This window comes from Quercus robur, chromosome 6 (assembly GCF_932294415.1).
Source record: "Quercus robur chromosome 6, dhQueRobu3.1, whole genome shotgun sequence".
Classification (NCBI taxonomy): Eukaryota; Viridiplantae; Streptophyta; class Magnoliopsida; order Fagales; family Fagaceae; genus Quercus; species Quercus robur.
In genome coordinates, this window is record NC_065539.1 from 21,123,485 (window position 1) to 21,136,265 (window position 12,781).

The 12,781-nt window shown below is 36.9% G+C and overlaps 2 protein-coding genes across 3 annotated transcripts in view; one reads left to right on the top strand and one right to left on the bottom strand.

Annotated features, from left to right (window-relative positions):
• The first annotated feature begins 690 nt into the window (after positions 1-690).
• On the top strand, positions 691-2,815 carry LOC126733219 (uncharacterized). Its single transcript, XM_050436434.1, has 3 exons — positions 691-937; positions 1,109-1,554; positions 2,020-2,815. Exons 1-3 carry the CDS (start codon positions 853-855, stop codon positions 2,608-2,610), a joined length of 1,122 nt encoding a protein of 373 aa, XP_050292391.1. The 5' UTR covers positions 691-852; the 3' UTR covers positions 2,611-2,815.
• A 1,843-nt stretch (positions 2,816-4,658) lies between these two features.
• Positions 4,659-12,781, bottom strand: part of LOC126733218 (uncharacterized) — a 49,441-nt gene continuing 41,318 nt past the window's right edge. For both annotated transcript variants that reach the window (XM_050436433.1, XM_050436432.1), the window contains exons 30-35: positions 12,274-12,744; positions 7,081-7,512; positions 6,521-6,799; positions 5,731-6,282; positions 5,424-5,633; positions 4,659-4,944 (exon numbers count right to left, since the gene is read on the bottom strand). In XM_050436433.1, the coding sequence (XP_050292390.1) occupies positions 4,825-4,944; positions 5,424-5,633; positions 5,731-6,282; positions 6,521-6,799; positions 7,081-7,512; positions 12,274-12,744 (2,064 nt within the window). In that variant the 3' untranslated portion in view covers positions 4,659-4,824. The remainder of the gene's footprint in view (positions 4,945-5,423; positions 5,634-5,730; positions 6,283-6,520; positions 6,800-7,080; positions 7,513-12,273; positions 12,745-12,781) is intronic.

Here is a 12,781-nt window from a genome sequence, read left to right on the forward strand (position 1 = left end):
TCCAAAAGAGGATTAGTTGAAGAATCAAACGCTTGTCCCATTTACAAAAGTTATCATCCAATTTTATAAGTCCAAATCCCCAATTGGAACATTTTTTATTCTAGAGATCCATTAAAAAAACTTTTTTTTTTTTTAATTTCAAAGTGATTTCTCTAATTCATTATGTGACAATTTCATTGAGTATTTGTATATATTTTGTTTAAATGATTTATGCATCATTTAAATAAGTTGCGTGACTATATTAATAAGATACAATTAAAAATAAATGTGAATGAATGTTCATTTCAATCATCATGCATAGATTGGAGAAATTTTTATTTTTTATTTTTTATTTCCTTTTTTTAATAGCTCTAATGTCTTATCTAACTTTCTCTCTCGAAAAAAAAAAAAAGGCCCTAATCTCTAAAAAGTTATTTATTGCCCTGCCTAAAAGTTCAAACCCAAAATTGGAGCATTTTTTTATTATTAATTTTTTAGGTAAGTGGAGGCAATTTAATACAATTCAAAAATTCCTATATATAAAAAAAAAAAAAAAAAAAGAATTCAAAAATAAAACCCTAACGGCTAGTTTTTTACAATCGTGTGAATCGATGTTTGCCTCCGCTGGCTCCAACGGTCATATTGACGTTTAAACTTCAAACCCCGTCACCGAACCTCATTATAAAAGCATCCATACACACGTCTGCCCTAAAAGCATATATCTTGTCATTCTTTACGAATTCAAATCTTGCATTCTCTCTCTCTCTCTCTCTCTCTCTCTCTTCTCTCTCTTTCTCAAACTCTGATCTTTACGGTGTCCCTGCTAAAACGCTCCGTTCAGTTTTTCCCTTCAACATTCTTGATTCAAATCCTATGGAGACCCCATCATCAATCAGAAGAGTCACAAGGTCACAGGCTTTGGCTGTTTCGAAAAACGACAACAACATTCCCATCTCAAGTGAGTGTTTCTTTTTCTTTCAAACAATCATAGGCTGAAAGAAAATGGGTTTATTCCATTTCTTGAATTGGTTTTTCTCCACACAAAAAGAAAGAAAAAATCAAGAAATTTGATATTTAGGAAAATGGGTTTCTTTTTTTTAATCGTTTTTTTGTTTTGATGGTTTCATAGGGAAGATGGACGATTCTTCTGAAAAGGGTCTCTCGAAATCAAGGCAAAGAAGTGTTAAACAACAGCAAGATCGGTCTGCGTTGATTGACATAACGAATGATTCTCCGATTGTTGGGCTTGCAATGGGGAGCTTGGAGACCCCATCATCAGACATAACCAAACAGAGGAGCAGTAGAGCCAAGAACAACAACACGCCGGGGTCCGGAGAGGCCTTGCTTAGGGGTCAAGTCAAGACCCTCTTGCAGAGAGTGGAAGAAGAGGCCGAGCTTTCGAAGCTCTCTCTCGAAAGCCGTCCTTTTCTTCAAGCGTTTGTCAATTCTCCATCAGGACTTCTTGCCCCAACCCCTGCCAACACACCCCATATCTCGAATTTGTCAGCAGACAACAACAGCGGTTTGGTTTCCACATTGACTTCTCCGATTGTCGAAGAACAATTGATTTCGCAGGTTGGTTCGACTTGTTAAAAGATTGCAGATTTCAATTGTGTTCTAATTATACCTTCAATTCATTGCAATTTTATGTATTTGAAAATTTTACTCTTGGATTTTTGTTATATCTTTTATGGCATTTTTTTTCTATACAAATCTAGGATTTTATATCAGATCTGTCAATTTTAATGTTCCTTTTCCTGGAATCAAATCTTGACGATTTAAATCCAAATCGTGACTTTTAATTGGGATCTTTTTAAAAGTCAGAAATCTCACTTGGGTTCTGGTCCATCTTGTTAACTTATCAGGGAAATTGGAAGTTTTAATTATCTATTGAGACTTCAGTTTGTTCTGTGAAAATGAAACTTTGTTCACAAAAGATTGTTAATGAAAAAGTTACGATGGGTTCATGATATTTTAATTGTGATTTCATTTATAATATGAAAATCTTATATGGGTTATTTGTTTTGAAAATCTTGGCAGCTGATCGGAAATATATTCGATGGAAAGAAGCAAGAGAGTCTTGAATCTGAAAAGAGTCTGCTTACCAGGTCTTTACTGCTGGATTTCACTGAGAAATCTGAGAGTCCTGATTCATCAGAATGCTCATCCGTGGTCACTTACCAAGGAGTAGGAGGAGGAAGTGATTTGAAAGAGAAGTCAGCCACAGATGATGATGATGCCTCTCTCTGGTCTATCCAGGTTAATGCAAGTAGTACCCATGATGAAGATGAGGAAGAAGTAATTGAAGAAGAAGAGGAATATGAAGACTATTATGATGAAGACGAAGAAGAAATCAAAGGAGTGGAGGAAGATGGAGGTTTGGTTGATGAACTGTGTGAGGGTATTAGCAATATTTTTGTGAATGAGAAGAGAGCAGCTCCCAAGTTTGCTGGAAAGCACACAAGGTATGTGTACAACAGTGATGATGAGCTTGTTGGAGAAGAAGTGGAGTGTGCACAACAGAGTGAGGATGTTGCTGCTGGTGTTTCACCAAGTATCGTGCGCATGAAGGGCTTGCCCACCCCAGAAGGGAAGCATGTGCGTTTTCCTTTGGAGGAGGAAGATAACTGAAGTCATATTCTGACAATGGATGGTTGTCTTTCTTGACACCATCTCAGGGGGGCTGTGTCACACTTGATTAGATCTTTTTGTATCTCAAAGAAAAAAAATTCATCTTTTTGTTTTGGATTCTTTTAGTGGTTGGGGGAAATGACAGAAGCTCATATGACCACAAATGCTGTGGTCGAATGTTCAAATAATACATTGATTGAATGAATGCTAAGATGGTTAAATAATGTGTTCTCTCAAAAAAAAAAAAAAAAATGTGTGAAGAAGTTAAAAAATGTCCTCAGTATATTTGAGAGATTTTAGTTTTTTGAAGCTAATGTATATGGACTCTTCAATTTTGCAGGCTTCTCAGTAAATTGTTGTTATGTGAACATAGCCTGATGAATGGCTAGATGAATCAGTTTTGAGGATTAGATATCACCCTGATGAATGGCTAGATGAATAATGTGAATATGAGTTTTGCAATGGCCTATTTTGAAAAAGCACACTGGGTTTCTAAGTTCTAACTAATGAGGGGAAGTTTGAAGGCAACTTTCGTATTTCTATGGAGGTGACTTTGGAGGTAATCTTTTGATGACAGATGAATCTGTGTTATGTGAACATAAAATTAATGAACTAGTTTCCTTCTTTCCATTGTAATTAAATTATTAAGTCAAAACTTTTCTCATTAAACTTATGAGAATGGGTTACATATTAAAAAAAAAAAAAAGTTTGGCATTGAAAATTTCTTCAACTATTTTTGCTATGTATCAAAGGGCTCTACAACTAGTAGTTTTTACCGTCTCTCATATGGGCATTGTCCTGTGAACAAGTCTGAATTAAACTATATTGAATTAGTTGTGATGAATTGCGAAATTAATTGTTCTAAATTTAATGATCACCAAATGTAGCTTCTTTCTTTGGACGAATAACCAAACTTGTGTAGGTGTGAGAATGAAACTGCGCCACTCTTGTCCTTCAAATGAGTATGCTTAAGAATGAACTACAGCTTGCAAATTCAGAGAAAAACTCATGAACTTTATGTAGCTAGGGAGAAAGTTTGAGTGAGAGAATGAGATATGTGCAGGCACTCAGTAGTTGTGCCATGGGTATTTTTCGATTTTGTAATGTAGTTGTGTTTTGCGTCAATGAACAACATGAGGGTAATCAGAATAAGGGGGGGAAAAAACCCAAAACAAAACAAAACAAAATTTTGAAGCTCAAAGATTCAGTAACTCACCCCAAAGACAGAATCAATAGCACACTTTTGGATCAAAACCCAAATGGTTAACAAAACTTTAAAATTTCATCACTTTGTTCCCTGCAGGATCTGCCAGACGTGCATCTTCTCCTCAATTTCCTTGCTTGAAATTACCCAAAGGATTCCAAGCTTAACGGGTGTCTAAGATCTCAGTTGGGTAGCATTTTGCTTTGTATAAGTGAGCTCACATGAGAGGGTTCCGTGGAGAGAGGGTGTTTGATTTGTTTTTCGTTTTTTTTTTTTTTGGCATAAAATGTGTTAGTCTGATGGTAAGTGGGGAGGTGGGTTACAGATCACTAATGAAAAGGACCATAGGTAGGTAAAGTGTCGAAAATTAAACCACAAGTAGGTAAGGTGTCGAAAATTAAACCACAAGACAGAATCAATAGCACACTTTTGGATCAAAACCCAAATGGTTAACAAAACTTTAAAATTTCATCACTTTGTTCCCTGCAGGATCTGCCAGACGTGCATCTTCTCCTCAATTTCCTTGCTTGAAATTACCCAAAGGATTCCAAGCTAAACGGGTGTCTAAGATCTCAGTTGGGTAGCATTTTGCTTTGTAAAAGTGAGCTCACGTGAGAGGGTTCCGTGGAGAGAGGGTGTTTGATTTGTTTTTCGTTTTGTTTTTGGCATAAAATGTGTTAGTCTGATGGCAAGTGGGGAGGTGGGTTACGGATCACAAATGAAACGGACCATAGGTAGGTAAAGTGTCGAAAATTAAACCACAAGTAGGTAAGTTGTGTAATTTACCCATAATTTTATATTTATGCTGTTGAATTTTCTTAGCATATATTTATACACGACACCAAAAATATAAGTTCAAATTGATTGCCGGCTTCAAAACCAATGTCAATATACAGAAATTTCCAAAGTGGGCAGTAATATGTACATCATATTTACAATGGAAATTTGCTATCGACCTTCCAACAGAGCCGACCATCCAAACACCAGCTCTACATGCTCCAGTACTAAAGTCAAAACCAGGGATGCCATGTAGGATCCATCATGCACAAGTTCCTTGGGGTTAAGGCTGCTTCAACCAACTCAGTGACACCCCTCTGCACTGACTGTGGTGGCTCCATGGTGTTCTCCTCCTGAGTGCAGGTAGAAACATAACAATAATCAGAGGTTTATGAAACAGAAGAAATACACCACATAACGAGATACAAACAAAGCATATGCCAAGTCCATCATTTTTGTGGGTACAATGAAGTGAAAAACACCCTGACATGTGTCTCTGTGTATGCATGTGTGCACAAGTAGCTAGAAAAAGTAATGCTGAGAAGTGAGAACATTTCCAATCATGTAACTGATTAAATTCTGCACCACTCTCCCCCTCAACATAAAAGGAAAAAGAAACGAAAGAAAGGCACAAAAAATATAATTTTTCTTTAAAAAAAAGTTATATCAACTAAATTACAGATTTCTTTGCTCTCCATCCCTTCTCTTATCTTGAACATCTAAACAAAGATATATTAACATCCCTATCCTTTTTTGTCTGTCCCATTCACTCTACATTCTATCATCTGTATCTCTTGCCTTTTATAAACTACAAAAACAGTGTGGGGCTTACCTCTTCAGTAATATACTGTGGGGCTATTCCATTAATCCGGCCAATAACATGCTCAACATTGGTTGTAACCTTCTGTTTAAATTCAATGGGGTTCATACTACTTCCTCCAGCAATAGGGGCTAGGGGCATGCCAAGTGGTCTTCTCCAAGACCAAGACAGCAGCTCATCACGGAAAAACATAGCTAATTGATGCCATAGATGCTGACTTTGCTGCAATATGGAAAGCATGTGATCCAGTCAAGCAACATGGTGATTAATAAGTTAATTTAACTATCACATAGGAACATATTTCTTTAGTAGAACTCACTTTAGGTGAAACCACAGCCTGTGCCGCAGCACACATAGCAGACACAATAAGGCCTTCCACTCCAAAATTGGAGAAGAATGCTTGCATGTTCCTTGTCAGACGAAAAGGTACAGGCTCATTGAACTCAATCATTCCATTTGCATCATATGCAGGATGAAAATCTGTTTGAAATATTTTCCCAGTGTTCTTAGCAAATAATATTTTGTTCGGGGACCTTCCCCCAATTTGTAACATGAAAGACATGAAACTTGAAAGGGCCAACTGAATGGCAAATTGCTTTTTGAAAGCCCACATATGGTTTCCGCTCAGCAGAGTCTTGTACATGTATTGAGAGAAGATGCTGTCAGTTACATAACTTCTTGTTATTTCACCATAAGCTTGGAGACGGAGATCTACGATAGCCTCTGGTGAGATTTGGCCAGATATAGCTTGGTTCAATTGCTCCTTGAAATAGGTGATGGGCAGATCTGCCTCTCGGTCATTCCTTGCACAGTGGTTCTCGTACACCTCAAGGAAGGTGCTGTACATCAAATCATCTTCTACCATGCGGACCTATTCATGCAGTGATCAATTATTAGGATACATACTTTCCTTTAGTGATCCAAAACTGAATCAAGAAAAGGAACCTGATTTTTTATTGGACCAACAATTTGCAGTTCCCAGAGTCCTAACACATGTAACGCTACTACTAATTTATTTATTAATACGTTGTCTAAGTTTGTCATATTAACAAAGGACAGGGAGAGTGGGAAAAGGAAACCAGATTTTTATACAAGGAGAAGCTTATAACCTGAGACCAAACGGGAATTATAATTGGTGTGTGAATACAGATGTGACGGCGTCTTGATTCCTTGTGTTTATCAAACATTTGGTTCATCACCCGGAAAAGCTGCAGTATGCGTTCATCACTTCTAGCATTAGGGGTCAAAGATGTCTGGACAATAAAATGACGTTGAGAGCCATCAGAGCCAATTAGTGTCAGACGCCGAAAACTACTTCCATGCCTTCGCACAATTGGAATATCAGCTCCGACCCTGTCCAATTTTACTGTATGATCGGGTGCAATTTCCTGCACGACGCAGTGTTTTCATAAGAACAGCAAAGTAATTAAAGAACACTATGATATATGAGCCAACTTCAAGCTTTAACTTGTCTTTGTAAAAATCTAGGAAGTATGAAAATCATTTTCAACTAGAAAAATATATAAAATCCACCCCCAACCATCCCCCGCCACCCCCCCCCCCCCCCAAAAAAAAAAAAAAAATCCAACTCCATTTATTCTTAAATCACACAAATAAATCAGGGATGCCGCTGACAGAACCAAAATATGCATGCACTGATTTAATTTACCTGATCACTAAAATACTGTCCTGGAACCTCAACATCAACTACATGGAAGTCACGGAGCACCCTGCTTTCCTCTTCCAGTTTCAAGACAGCTGGAAACCTATCCTCAACATTGCTCTGGAGAACATTTTTCCAATGTTTTAATCGCTCAGTCAGTTCAGAAAGGGTGGCTGGGAAAGTAGCTGTGCTTTCTGGATCAAGATCTCGTTCAAAATCCTGTTTGTACTCTCTCACAAAATCAACGTGTTTAACCACAGCATCTGCCGAGAAGCAAGCCTTACAAACACCAGAGAGCTCCTTCTTGAGAGATTGGGGAACCTCTGCTGTAGTAGCAGTTGGGTACTTGTAACAGCGGTGGAGCAATGCGTTAACCACTGCTAGAAGTCTCTCCTCTGGCAGAGTTACAAACCTTGAACCAATTTCAGTAAGCAGAACCTACAAAAAATGGAAAGTTTAGTTTATACCAGTTAGTTGCCCATAGTTAAAGCAGTATACAATTCAGAATATAACTCATGCAAACTACTCTCCTCAAAGTCTTTTACCAACACTACTGAATAAGTAAAACTGTGGCAAGCAAAATAATCCCTTTCCCTTTTCTAAAATCTAGCACTCTAAGTCTCTCTCTTGGGAGCTCTGTGGTGCTGCAAGCAAACTATTGGCTTGCTCTAAGCCTTCGGGAAATCACAGTTCATGTTTAAAGGAACATTCTTTGGTAATGTCTCATCTTCTCTTTGCTGACGATACTCTCATTTTCTGTGACGCTGATCTTGATCAGCATTTACTACTCCGTATGGTGCTCATCTGGTTTGAGGCAATTTCAAGTTTAAAAATAAATATGGGTAATTCAGAGTTGGTTCCAATAACCGCTCCAAACATTATGCTATTGGTGGATGTGCTAGGATGCAAGCAAGGTTCGCTTCCTATGAAATACTTGGGTCTTCCTTTGGATGCTAACTTCAAAGAGAGCACAATATCAAATCCAATTTTAGAGAAGGTGGAAAAGAGACTTGCGGGATAGAAATGTCTATATTTATCCAAGGGAGGTAGAGTCAATTTTAATTAAGAGTACTCTATCGAGCTTGCCTACCTACTTCCTCTATTTTATGGGGGAAGAGACTAAATTCCATCCACTTAAATGGGTGACTGTTTGTGCTCCACTTTCTTCAGGTGGTTTGGGTATTATAAGATTGACTGTTTAATGAAACTTTGTTAGGGAAATGGTTGTGGCATTATGGTCTTAAGAGGGATGCTCTCTGGGGAAGAGTGATTGAAGTAAAGTATGGTAGTGTATTGGGGGGGGGGGGTGTTGTTTGGGGAGGTGGGTGTGGGAGGTGTGTACTAGCCCAGTTCTTGGCCCTTATCGAGTTAGTTTGTGGAGAACCATTACACATGGTTGGCCTTCTTTGTCATGTCACGTTCAATATGAAGTTGGGGATGGAACATGTGTGAAATTTTGGCAAGATGGACGAAGCGAGGAGAGTTCTCTTGCTGTATGCTACCCGAGTTATTTAGAATCTGCCATAACAAGGAGGCAAGTGTGGCAGATTTTATGCAGTTCATCAACGGGTTTCTTCACTTGGATTTACACATCGTGCAGGCCATACAAGACTAGGAATTGGAGTCCTTGAAGATCTTCATAGTACCATTTATGGTACGGTAATTAGGGGATTGGGGAGGATAAGATGTGCTAGAAACCAGACAAAAAAAGGGCTACAAGGTTGGTGAGGTTGGTGTTATTACTGATTTCTAGGTGTTGTTGCTATTACTAGTGATCCTTTCCCTTGGAAAATCATATGGAGATTAAAGGTCCCTCTGAGAGTAGCATTCTTTGTATGGACTGCAACTTTGGGTAAAATTTTGACAATTGACAATTTACGGAAGAAAAGGTAAGGATTACAGATTGATGTTATATGTGCAAAGGTAATGGTGAATCTGTTGATCACCTCTTGCTACAATGTCCTATTGCTTCAAACTTGCATTCCTTGATTTTGGGTTTGTTTGGAGTTTATTGGGTGATGCCAAAATCTGTTGAGCTTTTAGCTTGCTGGCAAGGTCAATTTAGTCATCATCGGAATGGTCATTTTTGGATGGTTATCCCCCATTGCCTGATGTGGTGCATCTAGAGGGAAAGGAATAGCAGGAGTTTTGAAGATACCGAAAGTTCTATTCCTGATTTCAAGTCGTTCTTTTTCATAACATTATTGGACTGGTTGTCAGCGTTGAGGAATCTTTCTTTATTTTCTATTGTTGATTTATTAGATTTATGCAATTTTTGTAACTGACTGTTTAACCTAGTACACTTTCTGTATACTTGGGTGACTCTTTTTTTCTGATTTATATATATTTTAATTACTTATAAATAAAATAAATAAATAAAAAAGATCATAACATTCCATCAAAGTGGATATGATGGCGCAACAATAGCCTGGTTAGTGAAACAATAAGTAGAAGTACATGGTAGTTAATTAGGTTTTATATATTTTATTGGTTATTCAAAAGTTATGAGTATTTTAGTAATTTTACAATTGTTGGGTATGGGCCATGGGTTTTCTTTCATTAATAAGTAAGTCTTATTTAGTATATGGGTCTTTACGTATGAGCTTTGATTTAATTCAAATAGGGTTTGGTTTACCATTCAAAGTAGAAGCCCTAGCCTTACTAGGAGAAGTTAAGAACATGTCTATACAAGTTTTTTATTATACTCAAACAAGTTAGAGTTGACTAATAAAATTATTGAGTCTTTTGAGCATAGAGGCACGCTGGCCTTTGTGGGTTCTTCTCTTCCTCCTCTCTTCTTTCTTTCTTATCTTCTTCTTTGGCCTTTGTGGGTTCTTTTCTTCCTCCTCCTCACTTCTTTCTTTCTTATCTTCTTCTTTTCTTTCTCTTCGTTATTGTTCACGGGTGCTACTCACACAGCCCCTAAAGTCCTAAATACCATAAAAATCTATCCTTTACTTCTTCTTTACACCCCAAATCAAGCACTTTCATTTACCCATCAAAACCATAAATCCCCGCATACTTTCATACATTGTTGTCAAAACTTTCATGGTTGTCAAAACGTGAATCATGTCATGAATCGATTTTTAATTTTTCCGTATTATATATCAAATTGTACTGTGTATCATAAACAAACACTTAATAAAATTTATAAAAAATTATAGATATACATATGTAAAGGGTATATTCATTATAAATTTTGAATAAATTCAACTAACGACTAATTTATTCATCAATTATGTATTAATATTTAACAAGCTAACTAAATAAATCAAACTAGCATGTGTTTATAATATGCAATTCATCATCACGTTTATCGTTTTGCAAACTTATTTCTTCATTAAAATTTTCTTCATCGTCATTAACATTTACTATCTCTTCTTGTTCTTTTTATTTTAATACTTGTTATATAAAAAAAAAATTCCTTCTTAGCATTCTAGTTTCTTGGACTTATAACAATAATGACAAAAATAAAAAATAATTATATTGTCAATTAATATCTTAGTCAAAATATAGAAAATAAATTTGTAAATATTAAAGTGAAGTGTAAGTGTGTACTGTATAGTCCAAATTTTGTAGAAGAAAGAAAGGAAAAAAACTTATGAATATGTTACTTTATTAGGCTAAATTAAGTAACCTAATAATTTTGTGTTAAAAACAAGTCTAACAACTTGTTAGATTCAAATAAAAGCACAAATTTTAACAAAAAAAATCTCATTTTAAAGTATTTGTCTATATATCGTACAGTACGTATGATTTTACGATACGATACGATACAACTTATACAATACGCACACTGTATCATACGATTCATGAGTACTTACGATAAGACTATAGGTAAATGATTCCAAATGGCTTGGATCGAGACCATGCAAAGCTTAAGCTAAGCATGGGGAATCAAGAGCTTCTCAAGATTCACTCAAAAGGTTCGAAGTTTCACTTTTATGGTGGTAGGTTGGATTCATTAAAAGTTCTCAAGAGACATGGGAGATGATTTGAAGTGGATTGGGTAGATGAGTTGAAGGATCATTAAAATCCATTGCTTTTCAAGAATTTTTGTGATGGGTATAGGGCCCTCCATTTGATCGGATCAATCAACTCCATTGTTTCTCAAGTATTTTCAGGATGGGTATAAGGCCCTCCATTTGATCAGATCAATCAACTCCATTGTTTTCAAGCATTTTCATGAAAGGTATAAGGCCCTCCATCTGATCCTCTGTAGTAATCGTAAAGCCTCTTCCAGGAATTATTGGAGTTTACATAGTGGGTGTCGATATGAGGTGGTTCGTATTTGTAAAGGCAAAGACAGAAGAGGGTGACATTGCGTGCAACTCCATTCCTGAAGACAATTGTAGTTTTGGATAGATTTGAATTTGGTGGAAAGTGGAGGAAATGTTTGGTTCAGTGTTTCAACAATTCAATTCTTCTCATTTCCAGTACAAAGATTCTCAGAAGGATGTTAAACAAAGTTGCACGGTTCAATAACTTAGCTGGGTTTTAGGTTGGGGACATAGCAAAAGGGCTATGGAACTTCCCATCTGCTTTTAGCTGATGATACAATTTCGTTTGGTGATGCTTGGTTGTTTTTGATGTTTTTTTTTTCTTATTTTGCAGAAATGTCAGGACCAAGTGTTAATCTAAATAAAAGTGAACCAGGTGATGTGGGCAACAAAGCAAGTCTCAGAAGTGGGTTGGAAGGTGGGGTACTCTACCTACAGTATATCTAGGATTGCCTTAGGGTTCATCCTTTGAGGCAAGAACAGTTTGAAATGCTATCAAAAAGCGGAAAAAAGACATATTGGAAGAAGCTTATTTATCAAAAGGAGGAAGATCGCTCTTACTAAAAATACATTATCTAGCCTACACATGAATTTTATTTCACTCCACAACATCTATTGATGATGCTAATAGATTAAAATAACTTCAAAGAGGTTTTGTGGGGTCAATTGAGTGATGAAAGCAAATTTTGTTTGGTTGACCGGAATGTGGGGTGTTCACTACAGAAATGATTGTGGAGGTTCAACTTAAACAATATCTTTTATTGGAACAAACCCAAAAAAATCCACTAATCTAAAATGAGGGTACCACTAAATAAAGTTCAATTTTCGAGAGTAACATGTCTGAACAGTTTGTCTTAAAAATTATGAGCCACAGAATAAAAAGGAATTAACTCAAGAAATTTAATATGGAAATCATTACCTCAAGTTCACTGGCCAAATTAGTGTGCTTGCTTCTAAGAGCCTCCATTATATCTTTTGCAGCATCAAATGCACCAGCAGCAGAAGCTACCAAACCTAAAGCACCACTACGCCTTAATGCATTTTGACCACCCTCATTGATGGTTGAAGTAGTTTGTTGCATAGATTGGTCATTTCCTGCATGCACACTGCTCTCTGTGCCTGACCTTTCCGGTTCTTGCCCATGAGAGTTTCCACCATCGTGAGATCCAATTCCACCACTGGATTGAGCGCCTTGATGAACTTGATTGTCTGAAGATACACCGTGACCCTGTACTCTTGTACTTCCATCAGCTAAGCCAAGAGAACCAGCAGTAGTGCCAGAAACACCTTGCTGCATTCTTTGCTGGGCCATTGCCATTCTGCTTAGTTCAGACTTATTTGCAACATCACGTCGCTCAAGCAAATATGTGCGCAGCCAGAAATACAGAGCCTGCATATTAGTGATAAGAGAATCTCAAGAATATTAT